Below are 16760 nucleotides of genomic sequence, written 5' to 3' on the forward strand. Positions count from 1 at the left end.
CGGGCCGGCACTGCGCATGCGCATGGTAGAGGACGGGAAGGGCCTTTCCAGGGTCCCTTCCAGCGGCACGGCCCGCGCGCACGGCTCTGGCGCATGCGCGCCGGCGGAAAGGGCAGGCTGCGCAGGGCGCATGCGCGGTGGGGCTGTCGGGAGAGCGCGGCGGGACAATTGAGCGCAGAGGTGGGAGAGGCGGCGGGAGCGCAGGTATGGGAGCTACGGGTGGAGGGCCCGGTGGAAGGCCCGGTGGAAGCGGCCTTGGGGAAGACTCTAAAAGTTATCTAGTTCCAACCCTCTTGCTGTGGGCAGACACATCTTTCACTAGATCAGGTTGCTCAGAGCTTCATTCAACCTGGCCTTGAGCGATGGGGCATCCATAAGTTCTCTGGGCAGCCTGTTCCAGTGCCTCACCATCCTCAGAGTGAAGAATTTCTGCCTTACATCTAATCTAAACCTGCGCTCTCAGTTTGAAGCCATTCCCCCTTGTCATATCACTACATGCTCTTCTAAAAATCCCTTACAGCTGCTTCTGATTTGACGCGATTTTTCAGTAATGTTAAGGTTCAAGGCGATGCACTCGCTGCCTGCAGTTTAACTGAGTAAAAGCTGATGCTGTGTCACGTCTCTGCAGTTGCCCACAGTGCCTGTTGTGCCTCTCCATCTTTGCCGGCAGGGCCTCTTCAAACACTCCGGGAGCATCCTGTTAAGTTTGGGCCGAGATGGGCATTGTGGCTGCCTTTAGCAGGGCTCCGTGCACACCGTGTTGAGCTGGATGTGTAAAATCTTGAAACGTTCTTTGTATGTGTATTTAATTTTTAATGCAGCTACCAATGTACCCTTAAGGACAAAAGTACAACCGAATTAAATTGACAAACCAGATGCACTAATGAGACAGTTTGGGCTGTGGTTTTGTGGTGTACCGGGTTTGGTCAGGCCTGGTTGCTAATAAAAGCTAGGAGCGATGCTTTTTGTATTGCTTGCACCTGTTTCCCTGCAGCTGGCTTAATAGTAAGGCAAGTACAAGGTTCCCTGGTGTATTGGTGCTTGCCCTGAGGAAAGGGCATATTTGCATATTCTTTCATTTAGTTGTAGTCTGGAGCTGTATGCCTTGCTACACTGACTCTGATCTTATCTGAAAGATCTGATATCAGTGGTTTGTTGTACATCCCTGAGGCTCTATTTCTATTGTGTAGTAGTGTAAAGGGACAAAATGTAAACATTTCGGTTATTATTTTAACATACTTATGTTATATTTTACAAAAGCTTTATTTTAAAAGACAAAGATGTATTTCTGGATGCAATATTTAATTTTAAAACCCACAAACCCATAAGGGTATTTGTAGTTGCAAGTAGGTAATACAGGTAACAGTGAAGTTACTGAGTTATCAAGGGTAGTGTCTTCAAATGTCTTAGTAATTTTCATATCTCCTAATGAGTCTGTTTTTATGTTTTAAGACCAAATGACAGTGTAATGGCCAAATGGATTTGGGAACCAGAGCACTTTAATCATGGATATGCGCAGTTTATGAATTGTGCAGCTTCTCTGTTCCACAGAACACAGAACCTGGAGTGCAGTGGGCAGGGTTAGTGTGGCACTGCAGCCATGCTGTGCACAATCCTCATGTAGAGCTGTGGGGTGTCTTGTGTAGTCTTTCCAAGCATCACTGTGCAGTGTATGGTTGGGTAGAGAACTTGTTCAAATTCACATGGCACTGTAAGCTGGCTCTGCTTATCAGAGCACTGATACTTGAAGTCTTCTCCTTCAGAAGGTTCTGGACACCTTTGCAGTGTTCACAGTGGCTTTTCATGCTACAGACACACCTGTTGTAATAACCAAGCTGCTACGACTCCCTTATTGCATAAGGTTAACTAAAATGCATATGTTACCACTGTTGTCAGGCAAGTCTAACATAAGTGGACTGCCTAGATACAGTCAGAGGCTTCTCTCCTTGTATTGTTAATAACAGCCACAGTGGAAGTGTCAACAGTTGAGGCCATTTTGCCCCTGAGATTTATGTTATGTCTAGTAACATAGATATATGCTAATTGTGCAGATACTGGGGAGAGAGCAGTACTCCTGCTACCAGTCTCAGCATGTTTGCGAAGTTTTGGCACTGCTCTGTCAGTACTTCAGTGCAAACCTTGGAAAGAACAGTGGTTGTGCCTCAGGAAGCCACTGGAGTGCAGAGTAGCACCAAAAACAGACAGCAACACTGTCTGTTGCAGCAGGATGCAAACATGCCTTTGGGATGGTACATAAGTTTGATTCTGCAATCTGTATTTATTTTTAACCTAGTAGTTGGGGGAATCATTTTAAATAAACGTTTGTAAATGGAAAATTAAACCTGGACCTGTGGCGTAAGCTGTTCTTGCCTTCTTCATTTCAGCTGTTGTGTTATTCTGTTGGAGATTTCTTCTTTTGTTTGATTTCTGTCTACTACTATTTGAAGAATTAAGATTATAATTTGCTTTTCTGTTGGGTGCAAAGTAAACTTTGTCATATTAACATTGGCATATGTTTGGTTTTGTCCTATGGTTGCTCAGGGTAATAATGGTCTTACATTTTGAGGGAAAATCTATAATATATTCCTTCCCAAGTGGACATAACATGGAGTAATTCTGAGATAATTTTCTGCTGACTGTTATTCTTATTATGGTGAACCTGAATGACCAGTGTAATTGACTGTTAAATGCAAAATGGTGGTCCCAGATATGAGACATATTTTCAAGATTCATTGTTCATTGTGCACTAATAGTGGGCTTTTCAAAATTATGTTTCAAGCATATAGAATAGTAACTTTTGCGTAAAATTGTCTTTCTTTTTATAAACTGGTGTAAGTTTGTTAAATAGCCTTATACTGTGCATCTCCAGAGCATTTATTGCTGTTGGGAATTGCAGTAGTGGCTTTTTAAATGAAAATTGAGGTGTTCAGCTGCAGAATTTGCTGTAGTTGATCTTCCTTAGAATTTAAACAAAGCATTGCAACAGTACTTTTTCTTAAATGTTATTATGGTTGTGAATTAATATTGTTATTTGAAGATCTTGTATGCTCTCATATTTTGAAATAGTGCTTTTGTTGTCATCTGTGGATACATTTTTATATTTGAAGCCTATCCTGACTACAGTTATCATTACCTGCTTCCTTCCTTCCTGTCCACCCTGCAGAGCAGTACAGCTAAATATGAGGCGATCTGCAGCTCCAAGTCAAGTCCTAGGAAATGCAGGCAAAAAGCCAAGGTTTATACCACCAGGAAAATGTATTGCTGCTTTTCTCAAGAATGAAACTAAGGAGATGGACCAAGAAATTAAGTTAAAGGAGGTAAACTGAACAGTGCACTAAAAAGTATTTTGTACAGTATTGTGATTAAAAGATAACATCTGAGCTCACCACAAATAATCTATTCAGAAGAAATTTTGATAGCTTTGCGATGTCGGTACCTTTAATCTTGCTTCTTAGGTTAGGCTTCTCTCAGTGTGGAGTGGTTGCAGAAAAATGTTTTTCAAATAAATAAAATAAATCAGTATTGGGCCCAAATGCAATTCTCAAATGTAAAGGAGGTGGGGATTGCATCTTGGCATGGGATTTATTGGATTTTTTTTTTTTTTTTGGTAGAACTAGTTAAAAAGCCAGGATACTTCTTGTGAAGTCTCAGTATGCTGGGTTGCAGTTCTGCTGCAAAGGTACTTTCTCTGAAACCTTTAATATTGAAACAGAAAAGCAGCACAATTTTTATTTATTTATCTACAGAAGACTTTTATTAAACTAAATTTATAAAGTATTTACAGAAGTGTTTGGTATTGTGTGCACATGCTTTTTGTTGTGATGCATATAGTTTTGCAGAGATGTATGTATTTATGTAACAATTTGATAATGACAATTCGTATGTCTTGAAATCCCTTCTTGTTGATCTTTTCTCTATTTCTCTATTTCCCTTCACCTGCATGAAGAAAATACTATTAAGAACTTATTTCTCTTTTGCAGATAGATGAGAAAGAGGGAGGTGCTTCATTGCTGTCTAAAACAAATGTCCAGAATCAAAATGAAAATTTTACACAGTTTGTGGAGTCAACTGGAAAAGTAAAGACAAAAGCATGTTCCAGCACTGACAAGTGTAACAAGGCAGAAATGAAAACGTTGAAAGTGTCCAAAGCTGGTAAGATGCTCTTTTTTACTACCATGTATCATAAGAGAAATTTAAAGCATATGAATGATAGACTGCATATACTAAACTTTCATGAAGTACTGTTATAAGCATTGTGCAGTGGTGGCATTATTTGGTGTTATACTGGACAGAGTGAAAGAAACAAGTGTTAAACAAATTTTTTAATAAAAAAGGAAAGAACGTGTTTTTGAAGCTGGTCGATAGTGTTGCTATTCAGGTTTGTGTCTTCTGGAAGAACCTTATTGTCAACCCAATCTAATCTACAGTTGGTGCAATACAAGAATTGTGGTACCTTAAATAGTGGGAAAGTGTTGTAATTTGGAGACCTTGCTGACCTCATGCAGAGAAAGCTAACCATTCTGAATGAATTCAGGTTTTTTTCAGAATTCATGAGGGTTTCTTTTCTTCACTGTCTCCAGTGGGCACTTTAGGTTTAAGCCAACTTTAGCCACAAAGCAGAACTGGCTTTGCTCATTTGTGGGCGTGCACTTCATCAGAGCTGTGCCCTGGTAATGAATACCTCCAAAAAACCAGGGTAGTAAACACTGCAAAGACATTGAAGTGACTGAACTATAGCAAGCTCACTTGGATGGACCTGAATGACAAAGTGGGGCTGAGTGTCTTCATCTCCCAGTTTTGGTGTGCCCTGACCACAGATGCAGCACAGTTCTGTGTTGTGTGAATGCAAGTGTATTACCTCCAGAGCCAAGTATATCTGGAAAGCCTGGCACTTGAACTGAGTTACTAACATTGATGGTTGAAAATTTCTCCTTTTGGAGTCACCTCAGGCATTTTTAAGTCTTACAGTTATTTCACTGTTGTTTCTTCAAAATTAATTACACTGGTAATGATGGTTTAAGGTTCATTTAATTAATAATACTTTGTGTAGTAAGTGAAGTTTTAAAAGAGCAACTCAGGGCCACTTATCACATCTTAAATCTTAAAGCCTCTTTGAAGCAATAATGACATAGATCCATGTCCCAAGGTCCAGCCAATAGTGAGGCTAATTCCCAAAAGGGAATTATTCCCAATAAGCACACATATGTCCTATGTACACATACACGACTGGTCACATAGGCCAACATGGATATGGAACACAGCACTCAGGCAAGCACAAGCAGTGCCCTTGGACACATCCCTTTCCTTCTCTGACAGCTGGGGGTGAAAGCTTGTTTGTGGAAAAACAAATGAATACACATGTATCTATATATAAATACACATATATCTGTATATAAATACACATGTATCTATATATAAATACACATGCACACAGAGAATTTAGATCTCTCCAGTAACTGACCTAATGCACTTGGTTTGTTCAGTAGCTGGCTCCTTGTTTAGTTGGACACCCCAGATATGGGCACATGAGCCACAGAGGCCCACAGCACCCAGTCCAGCTGATGGTACACAGACCTGCACTCCCACAGGTACAAGAACACTGTAGGTCTCACCTACAGTGTCTTAGCCACTTGGTCTACTTAGTGGTGGGCTGCTTGACTCCTTGTGCCCAAGAGATGCACATGTAGGAACATTTTTGGCTGGTAGCTGAACTTACCAGGAGCCACCTCCCAAGATGTCCTGGTCTCTTGAGTAACTTGCATGGATTTCTTGGTCCCTTCAGTAGTCAAGTCTCAGACCCTCTGGTCTCTCCAATATCTGGCTCAGACTCATGGCTAGTCCAGTATTTGGCTTATCAGGTACCTGAGCTCTAGAACCTGTGAATGGTCCCCCTCCAGCTTTCACCTGGGAAAATACTTAGAAATGTAGTTTAGTAGGAAGATGGGACCTGGTCTAGCCATAGGATGCAGTGCATTCCTTGCTGAGGAAGCCTACTGATCTTCATCTGTCTAAAGTATAAAAGTCTAAAAAGGCTGCCTTTTTCCTTTTATTGTTATGTGCTTGTTCCTGCCTGAACCATCTTTGTCTGTCCCTTTTGCATATCTTTGTAGTTTTTGATTATTTTTTTCTCTCCATCAAAGCCCTTTCTAGCATCTGGAGATTGCACAAATTCCAGGCCCTGGTAGGCAGCAACCCCCTCCATTCCATAAGGTGCTTTGGAGAGCCTTTCCCATTGACTCTTCTTTCTGGGTTTCAGACACAGGAAATGGGAATGTAATAGCTCTGATAGGATGCTGCCACTGGCATGGTATGTGACCCAGAGTGTATGCACTCTGTTTGGCAGAGCTAATGTGGGGAAATTCAGCTTCCTTGTATGTCTTTAAGTCTTACAGCTTTCATGTTTATCTGCTGCGTGCTGAAACTTCCAGTTGAAGCCTACACTTCAAGAAAATTTTCAGTGTCTATGGGTTATTTTGTTTGAGGTGTCATGCTTCCCTATAGGTACATCTGCAAAAATTTGTATCTGCTAGTTCTGCTTAGCAGTGCACTTGAAAGATAAATAATGGATTTAATTCCAAAATAATCTGGGAAATCAGCAGGCATTCCAGCAAAAAATGTTATGAAGTGGAAAAGATACTAAATGTCTTTTCTGTATCATGATTCCTGCGTGCAGCTGGTGTGGGTCCTCTGTGATGAGTTTACAAAAATAACCAAAAACTTGTGGAAACTGGGTGAGCTGCTACTGTTGATGTGCTGTTGCCTTTCTGAACAAGGCATTTTGTGCTGAAGCCCTTTCTATGCCTGCAGAATGAGTCTAACCCTGCAAGCCTTTGAAAAGCTGTCGTATAAAAGAAGAAATTCTAATGTCAATGTTAGTTATGGTTTTCAGGTTCACTGGTGTTGTAAGCACTGTAGTGAGAAAACTATCCTGTATTGAGTCTTCCTTAAATCTTAAGTAATTTCTTAATAACTTAGATTTTTCAAGACAGTTTCTGCCCTTTACGTCACTTTTGCCTGTTATTCATTACAGCTAATGTAGCGATTACATTGATTATGTAAATTATAACCTTCTTTGTAATGTGAAGTTAAATTGTTTTGTCAAAGCTGGCTTTGGTATGAAATTCAGAAGTAATGGAAAACAGTTGTGAAAGCCAGAGTCAGTTGGGGGGTTTTATTATAATTAATATTTTAATGAAATTATATTTGACTGTCAGTCTCTAGAACCTCATAGTTCTCTGTTAAAGGGGCATTAAAATAATTTTAAGATTGAAAAAGTCTGTTTGTATGCATTATTTTCGTTTATTGTCTCCATATCATTTAATGCAGATGATAAACAGTTTGATAGTTATGTATCACACTCAAAGCTGCTGTGTTTGGGTTTCCAGTGCAGCAGTGGAATGTGTAAATAAATACCCTGGGTTCCACTGAAATTCTTTTGAAACACCTGTGAACCGTTGGACAACAGCACTGTTCATAGACCTAATCTTCCTGAAACCCAGCCCTGAAAATGCTGTGCATTCTTTCAAAAAAACTCCAAACAAAACTCAGTTATCTTACACTTGGTGTCCATTTCTTGGAGCAGGCAAGTAAGGATTTTATTAGAAGGAATCATTCTCAAAACTATAGCATATCTGGCTTAAAAAATATTTGGTTTTTTTAAGCTTCTTTTAAAAAAAAACTTTTTCCTAAAATGTCATTAATAAAAGTGAAGTGCAAGGGACTCTGAAATTCTGTGAGATGAGGTATTTCCAGAGACATTTAGTAAGTTTGTAGCAACAGCTGAATGAAACCTACTTATGTGTTGTAATTTTAGGAATGTTAGAAGTGTAAGATACTGAACATGTTCATTGGGCAGTTTACAACTTGTCATTTTAAGTTCTGAACACTGGAAAATAACGTTACATGTTTCTTTGTAGGAAAATGAACTTTACTACTGCTTTAAGAATTGGTATTTGCTTGTTTTTAAGAGGAATGAACATGACAATCTCTTTGGTACCTTTGTTTTGTATTCAGAATATAGTACTTGTTCACACAATGGATCTTTGGGACGGAGGTGATTTATTTGACATTGTCATTAATACTTTTTCTCACATGCCTCCAAAGAATTCAGCTAAGTGTGTGTGCTCTTTAAAAATGAAAATTACTTAAACATTCCTAAACTATTTACCAGTGACTGAAAACAAAACCATAAATGCGTTTGGAAGGACATTATTGCACTTCTCAAATGCTCCGTTTCTACTTGTCCTTATGACAATCTGAGGGTCTATTAGCAATAACAAGAAAATACAAATAATCTGCACTTAAAGAAATAATGGACAGGCAGATCCCTAAACTATACTTAGTATCTCCTCAGTAATGTTAATGAGCAGGATTGGCAAGAACTGAGGTTTTTACCCACATTGTCCTCAATTTAAGGTTTTAATATAGATTTATTTTATTTATATAAAGTATACATAATTTAATTTCTATTTATTATCTAAGTTTACAGCTTGCTTTCTGTTGGTATTTTTAATATAGGAGAATGTTGCTGTGTTTTGCCCTTTGGGCTTACTATTTTCTTTGTGGAAATGAATAGCTCTTTCACCTGAACACTTAGACACAACATTCCAGTTGGACTGAGATTTCATTGTTTGAACTGGATGTAAGTGAATAGAAAAAATGGATAAAGAGTTTTATTCTGTTGCATCTCACCTCCTGTTTGGTTGTTTTTTGGTTCTAGAGTACCTTGTCTTTCATCCATCACTAACATCTGCTAATGCATCTTCCAAGTGGAACTTTGCCAGAAGTCATGGTCAGATACTATCTTTGAGCTAACAGTGAGCACAAATTGCAACTGTATTTCATAATGGGGTTAATGTGCTCACCCTATGTCTCTAAATAGATGTTTCTGCATGTCTTTCATGCTGGTGATGTCAACTGTACTTATTATTTGCATATAGTTTTGAATACATTTTCTCTATCTTCTCTGGAATGTTAATGTTTACTGACTACATTTGTCTGTAAGGTTTGGATGCTTTGCATATTTAAGCATTAATAATTTTTCATAATGTGGTTCCTTCAGCTTCCTAGAGCATTACAGGTCTATCTGATACCTCTTATCACTTGGTATTAAAAAATCCTTTTAACCAATTAATGTGAATATCCAGTGTTCATTTATAACAGTAGCAATCAATTACCTGTCACTTTTAATCAGAGGATTAAAAAAAATTATTTTCAGAGCTTTCATATTGTCCAGTTTCAATCTGCCTACTTATGGTTTCTAGCAACAGAGCTGAATTCATTCATGCCTGGCATCTCATAATGAAGTAGATTATTTCTAGAATTATTTTGATATCTGCAAAAGTACAAGTATTAATTTATTTTCTGTTGTTGCACTTCACAGATGAACTAGAAAAGATATTTCAGTCTGTCTATTTTAGTGGTGGATCTGCATGTGTAGCTGCAGTTTTGTGTGTCCTTTAAATGTTTCTATAAACAGCTGGTAAAGCAGTTAAGTCTTTGGGTAAAAGATACTCCATAATCATCTGTAGCTCTTAATAATTACCAAGCACACCTTAGAACAGCTAAGACATGACTGGATACCCGAGTGTAAGTAATTTATTACTGCATTGTTTGCAAGGAAGATTTTACAAGACTACACATTTTGTTGTAATTTCTTATTCAAAACAGTATATGATTTTAAATGTTCTCCTTCTCCCTACAATGTTCTAGAAGAATAGCTTAAAATAGTGAATAGACAAATTTATAGACAAGTTTATTCTCAATTCAGGATAGTTTCTTTACTGTTTCGGTGTCATCTGTGCCTGTTTGATCAGTCCCTCTCAAGAGATGGGGACTGGTTAATATAACTGAATTGATGTCAATACATCATAAGATAAATTGTACATATCTGATTGGATGCTGATTCCAGAAGTGTTCATTTATATACCTGTCACAGTGGGTATTGTGTTTTCTGGTCTGTAGCTTCGGGATTCTTTGACATCTCCTCAAGACAACACCTTTTACTTGGTGCTCTTCCTTGGGGTGTGATGTTTTCTACTCTACTGCTGTCTTGAGGCGTTTTCTAGTGTTTTCCCAGCTGATTGTGCACACTAGGTGTTCCCCTGGGCTGCTGTCACATTCCTGTGTTTATTCATCTTGAGTTTGGGATGCCCACCAGCAGAGTGCTGAGATACATGGTGCTACTAGAATTAGCAGCCATGAGTGAGATGGAAAGAAGGAACTTTACAGCAGCTTCACCACCAAAGGCAACATCTTATATAATATTCAGCAACTGCAAAACTGCTTTCCTGTATGGGGCAGCCATCTACAATGCTGCTGTCAAACAAATCCAGACTTGCCTAATTCTAGTGGGATATTTCCACAGTTAGTACAACCTAATTTATAATTTGGTATGATCATATCTTGCTGTCATATGAATAACTAGGCTTTATGTAATTATAGATGATATAACCAGGATATTCACACATTGGAGAAAAGAGCAGTGGATTGGCAGAGAAATGTACTGTTAATTTGCCCCAGTTAAATGTGCTTTGCATTTGAACTAATAAAGATAATGAAGGAGAGGGGAAGGAAACCAGAAATCAGAAGGGTATTATATGATCAGAAAATAAAGAAAAATAATTATATTACATGTAACATATTCAACATTTCCCAGAGAAGTTGGAGGGATTAAAATGAAAATTTCATGGTAGTAACTTGTCTATTAAATAGAACTGTGGCTGCTTCTTTACAATGAAAAATAGAAATTATCAGGTTCTTTACTTTTGAGCAGTGATATATCCGTTATTGAAGAAAGCTGTGCTCCATGTAAAGATGACATTCTTTCATTTTTGAAAAAAGGTATTAAGTTATTGAAAATGAAAATTTATAAACAAATAAGTAGAAAGACTTAAATACTCATGCAGGAAGAGAGGTCTACTTGAAAACTGCAGATATAAAGCCAACACCTGTTTCCAAGGGCCAGCAGGGGATGTGTTGGGAAATGAACCTACTATCCCAATATATTTATTACAGTTTAGCTCCCTAGAGTTGCATGCAAGCACACAACACACACTCTGCAATATACAGAAAAAGAAATTATCTAATACTGTAACTTTAAAAATGAGGAACTTGAAAAATACCCTGCATAGAGATTATCTTAAAGGATTCAGGTTTATCAGTAATTCTTTCTATTCCCTCATCTATTCTAAGGGGAGCTGTACACATAGTTTCTTCTTACTTCTTTTTTGATTTTCAAAATCTGTTATCAGGCTATGTGAATGCAAGATGGGAAAAAGAGAAATACATGGCTATTCACATTTTCTGACATGTTTTTATTTTCCTTTCCCTCACTCTTTGTAAAGTCCTAGTTTGGATTGTGGGGAGCTGGTGAGTGTATATATTCCCAGCTCTCCTGTCTCCAATAGATACGAGGGTGGACTTAAGGGAGGATGAGGGAACACAGCTATCATGTAGAGGGACAAGAAATGCCTTACTGAAGGGAACTGGGAGGTTTTTTTTGAGCTATCATGAGTATTATGGCAGACTAGGCCTGGATGCCTTTAAAGCTAGTTGTCAAATCTTTCTGTGGCTATGCTCATTGTTTGGATTCCCTTTGTTGCCACATCAGCCTAACTAGAGTTCAGTCCCAGCTTTTGGCTTTAGTCTTAAGTTTTCCCTGAAACAGAAGCTTTGTCTGGATGACTCCTTGAGCCAACAAGATAATGATAAGATGGTTACCTCACTGTCATCAAATATTCACTGAGCAAGATTAGAAGAATGGAGGAAGCTGTTTTTCTGTTAAATGCAGAGAATAGTGCAGAGGGTAGTATTTTCAAGACATTATGTAAAAGCACAATCTCCAAACTTTTAATCTCTCTATGAACAAAACAAGAGACTTGCAAAAACTTGGCTTCTCTTACATTATTTCAGTTGTTAGGGGCTATCTTGCTAGTGAACATGTGAGAATTTAGGGAAAATATCCTGGGAAAATCATACTTTCAAACATTTCTGTCTTTCTCAACTGCTTCTGATTAGTCATCAAAATGCTTGTTGAAGAGAGGATCAGAGAAGGTATAAGAATGTATTAGGAATGGATGCACTTCTTAATTTGTAAATAGTGGGGCTCTAAGCTTTTCTATTTTTAAGGAAACAACTTATAAGGTGAAGAGCTAATTCATGGAGCTGTACAGTCACACAGTAGCTTTAACATTCCCGTAGCTTTAAGCCAAACTTACTTTGAAGGATGGTTACTGATCTGAATGTGTGGGTGGTGGAATGTCACACTTAAATGAAGATAAATTCTTTAAAATTTGGCATGGTGGGTATTTTAATTGGCTAATTCATGTATTCCTCATTTCAGTGGGCTAAATGTTGAGAGAATGCTTTATATCAGCAGAGGGGACAGAATTATATTTATCTTTTATGCTTGGAATTTCAGCTGCTAAGAGCTCTGGAGCAGGCTGGAACCCTTGTTCTTGCAGCAGTTTCAATAACTTAGAGGTTAGAAGTTAATACATGGTAGGTACTGATCACAAAAATAGATGCGAGACAAAGAGAAGAGGTAAATCTTTGCCTTATTTGTTTCACCTCCCAGGCAGGACAGAGGTTTAGAAATAATTGTGCAGGAGAAAGGAAAGGAGCGGTCTGAGATGTCCAGTTACAACAAAGATAAGAACAATATAGTATAAAACTGATGGTGAAAGTGCTGATGAAGATGAGGGGAAAAAAAAAATCAAGTGACATGAGAAAGCAATTTGAAACACAAATGATCTAAAAGTATTATTTCTAAAGGGTCTGATGTGAATGTATTTAAGCACTGTAACTTCCAGGTGAAATTGTATTACAACTTAGTTCACAAGATTTTGTCATCTTCAACCCTCTTCTTAGTAAATAATGCCTGCACCCCTTGGCTTTAGACACTGCCCATGAAACAACTGTTTCTGTGAGAAACCTTCTTAGTTGAAAGTTTTCTTACCCACCCTTTGCTCAGCAGGCTCTTAAAGACAGGCAGATCAAATGACTTGGCACTGTCTTGCTGTCATGTCAGTAGAGAAGACTATATGATGAGCTAATGGAAGTTTTGCAGCCCTTGCTACCTATAGACACTCTCATCTTATGCAGCTGCCAAATTCATTTGCAAGGGTGAGCAACTGCCTTGATACTTGCCAAATGTTTCCACTGCCATAATAGCCCAGTATATTCAGTGATGTGTAACATAGCCATCCTAGCTGCTGAATCTTTCTACATTTTTTGTAAGTACAGGGGTACCAGGTTTCTGTTTTAGCTTTGATTCAAGTCTTGCAATCACCCTCTTGTTCTTGAGGATTTTCAGGCTTCTAGGTGATTGCAAATGCTAGCCCCATGTCTCTGCAGAGCTGGTTTGCTTATGTATTACTAAATAAGAACAGAAGTCCTTCAGACTTATCCTGGGGCTACCATTTTGGGCAGAGCACCTTCACAGGGCTCAGCAATCTGTTGATTTGATAGTTTTGCACTAAAAGGTCCCAGCCTGAATCACTTAAGCTGGTGTTATGACTTTGAAAGTTCATGTTTGCTCTCTGTTCCAAATGGTATCTTTCAAGACGCATTCTTTCTTAGGCATCCTCAGTTTTCTCAGATGTCTTTTTCCCTTTGTCTCGTGAACCTTATAGATTCTTTTTTTAAGTCTGTCATGGAGAGATTCTTTGTCAGTTCTGTGTGACAAAATAATCCTCCCTGTTCATCCAAAATGCTCCCCTGATTTAAGACATTCTCCTTTTCACGATATTCTGTCTTATAATGCATCTAAATTTACATGGGCCACTTGATGCAGTTAGTGGCTGTTATACAAGCCTACCACTTGTCACATTTGTGGCCATTGAGCTTTTTCAGTAATTCATAGTGATTTAGTGACTTTAATTCCTGATTGTATTTTAATTCCTGATTGTATTATAGTTGTGATTCATTCATTTCAATAGTTCTCCAGGATGCACTGTTTGTATCATTTTCTGGTATTAATTCTAGACTTTTTCACAGCAAAAACAGGAGGCATAGAAGGCAGTGAAGTGATGTAAGGGGTGCATGTATCTTTATTTTTGACAGTGGTGAGGAGAATTTCTCTCCTGCTACCTATGGTTTGCTGTCCCCGCAGTTGTGGTAATACAAGTCTTTAGGAATATGGTCTGCAATTCACTCTACAATGATCCAGATAGAGTCTGAAGAAGTTTTTTTCAATGTATTTCTTTCTGCAAGTTATTTGTCCTGTGGCATACTGGATTAGGGAACTGCTGGTGATTAAAACTAACTCAGCTCAGAAAAAAAAGATTAATATGCATTGTCCGGATTTGTGAGTGCTCATATCAGCACAGTGAAAGGGCAGGAACATGACACAGTTGGGGGGAGGCAGAAATGACTGTTTTGACAATGTCCCACATCTATGTTGGCTTAAACCAATTATTAAGTTCATATTAAATTTTTATGCTTGCAAAATGAATAGATTATTCTGTAGCTAGATCATCTTGCTGAACTGGCTGTGCACTGTGTTGCATAAGTGCAAGTGGTGGTGGAAGGTGTAGGATGAAGGGTGGACTGTGGCAATATCTTTGTTTTTTGTAATTGTCTTGGAGCTACACCTATTATTTTAGCTCAAAGATGTCTATATGTATCATTAATATCCAGGGTTTTCACATTCTGCAATTTCTTATCAAGTACTGATACGACCTTAGGCTGATGTACAGAGCTATTTTAAAAAGGGGAAAAAAAAGGAAGGAAAAAAAATCTTGGTTGGCAGCCAGCTTCGTTTTTTACGGGGGTTATTTTAACTCATGAAGAACAATATGTAATTCAGGCACTTCATCAGACATTTGCTCAAAAGAAAACTATATAGCAGTATTTTGCTGTAATTACATTAGTGTGGAAACTTAGTCTCTCTAGCAACATTAAGCACTAAGGTAATATAAGTTTAGATAATACAAGTCTAATATTGGGAATTGCTGCATCTGGTAGCCCATTATAGGGGAGACTGGTGCAGCTCCTCATGGCCAGGACCACAAGGATGTATCTTCAACAGGCACATGTGCACACTATATGTGTATATACAGCCAGACATCAAAACGTTCAGCACTCACACAAACACAAGCAGCTTCAAGGGCATCATCCTTTCCATTCACTGTATGACTATGAAAAAAGCTTGTTTGTAGCAAATGCTTGCGTATATAACATGGATCCTCCAGCAAGTGGCCTTAAATCCTTACTCTGCTCAGTTACTGGTCCCTGGATCCCTTGGTCTCCCAGCTGACACACAAACATGCACTGGGTCTCTCTGGCAGCTGGTGTGACCACTGGCCTGTCCCGGGTGTCCTGGTGTCCCTCCAGTAGCCAAATCTCAGACCTTCTGGTCTCTGCAGTATCTGGCCCAGACTCGTGGTCACTCAGCTTCCAAGCCTTCTGCATGGCTAGTCTGGCTTGGAGTTTGCCCGAGGTCACACACTGACACAGGTATCCGGGCTGTGTGCCTGGGCTCTGGCCTTTGCCTTCTGGTGCCTCAAGCACCCTGGGCCCCTGTGACCTGTGGCGGTACTACTCCAGCTGCTGGCATCTGTGTTTCTGTACATGGTCACACCAAATGGATATTTTCCCTCACCCAGGAAAACAGTTACAAATGTAGTTTAACAGGCAGATAGGACAATCTGCAGGGCTCAGGCCCAGGGAATGGCTGAACTACCTGTTTACATGCACCTGGCCCGTTAGCGCTTTCCCTCCCTCCCTACCAGTATCCTCCTATGCTTGTTCTTTCCCAAGCATACTTTCATGATTCACTATCCCTTGTCTTGCCTTCAGTTCTTCCTCTAAATATCTTGTACTGCCTTCTCCAATCCCAAAATACTCTCTCTGGCATCTCACACTGAGTCCCATACCCGGTGGGCAGTAACCCCTCCTTGAGTGTGTGAGGTGAGAGGTCTAGAGAGAGCCTCTCCTGTAGACTCTGGGTCTCTCTTGCCCCTGGGGCCTGGGAGCAGCTGGACTGAGGGCTTGGTTCCTTTGGGCTCCTCTGCCACACACTGTTCATTTGTGCTCTTTGTGTCTGTGGGGAGGAGCCTTTAATCACTCACCTTTTTTTGACACTAAAAAGTCAAGAGTCTGGGTGAGCACTGCACAACTGCTTCAACAATGGAGGTACAGCATAGGCTTGCCTGAGACTCCTCAGTGCTGATACCCAGAGTCTAAACTGTGTGAAGCACATCCAATTTTTTTTCAGTTACTGAAGAACAACTAAGAACATAAATTAAAAAAAACCAAAATTCTAACCACCAGCTTTAAATTCTTAATATTAGTAAAGTGCAAAGTGAGGGGAAATAGGAAAGGATTAGGTGTTTATAAGTAATGGTTTTCATACAGTGCTTCTAACCACAGGAGTGTTTTGTTTCTCAAATTTAAGTGTAATAGGCTTCAAACTATAAAATGCTTTATTTAATCCTGGCTTGAAAGCAATGCCAGTGAAGTGGACTGGTCACAATTTTGTTAGGTGGTACTGACAAGCCAAGTCTTAGAAATGTTTCCAAAAGTGCTTGTTATTTTAAATGCTAATTGATTTTTAGAAGTTAAAAGTCTCCCTTTGTTTAGTGTGAATTTCTTGTTTTGAATGCGGCTTGTGTCTGCTTTGGGTTTTTTCCCCTTAGAGCAAACAAGTTTATACCTAGATCTTTATAGCCTTAGGATATTTCAAGCTATAATTATTTCTCTTTCCTTCCTCCTGCTTCTAGGCTCCCTTGTTTTCAAGGCTGGACATGTTAAGCTTA

General features: G+C 39.1%; 1 protein-coding gene across 4 annotated transcripts in view; it reads left to right on the forward strand.

Moving 5' to 3' along the window:
- The first annotated feature begins 88 nt into the window (after positions 1-88).
- RAD54B (RAD54 homolog B) overlaps positions 89-16760 on the forward strand; it is a 61675-nt gene continuing 45003 nt past the window's right edge. For 2 of the 4 annotated variants that reach the window (XM_088068505.1, XM_088068639.1), the window contains exons 1-3: positions 663-795; positions 3164-3317; positions 3981-4152. In XM_088068505.1, the coding sequence (XP_087924631.1) occupies positions 770-795; positions 3164-3317; positions 3981-4152 (352 nt within the window). In that variant the 5' untranslated portion in view covers positions 663-769. Of the gene's footprint in view, positions 205-662; positions 796-3163; positions 3318-3611; positions 3680-3980; positions 4153-16760 lie in introns of those variants that run through there. The other 2 variants (XM_005517021.3, XM_088068579.1) reach the window with 2 other exon arrangements.

Source organism: Pseudopodoces humilis, chromosome 1, assembly GCF_049639895.1.
Source record: "Pseudopodoces humilis isolate 2021_Gansu_Grassland_sample_001 chromosome 1, ASM4963989v1, whole genome shotgun sequence".
Taxonomy (NCBI): domain Eukaryota; kingdom Metazoa; phylum Chordata; class Aves; order Passeriformes; family Paridae; genus Pseudopodoces; species Pseudopodoces humilis.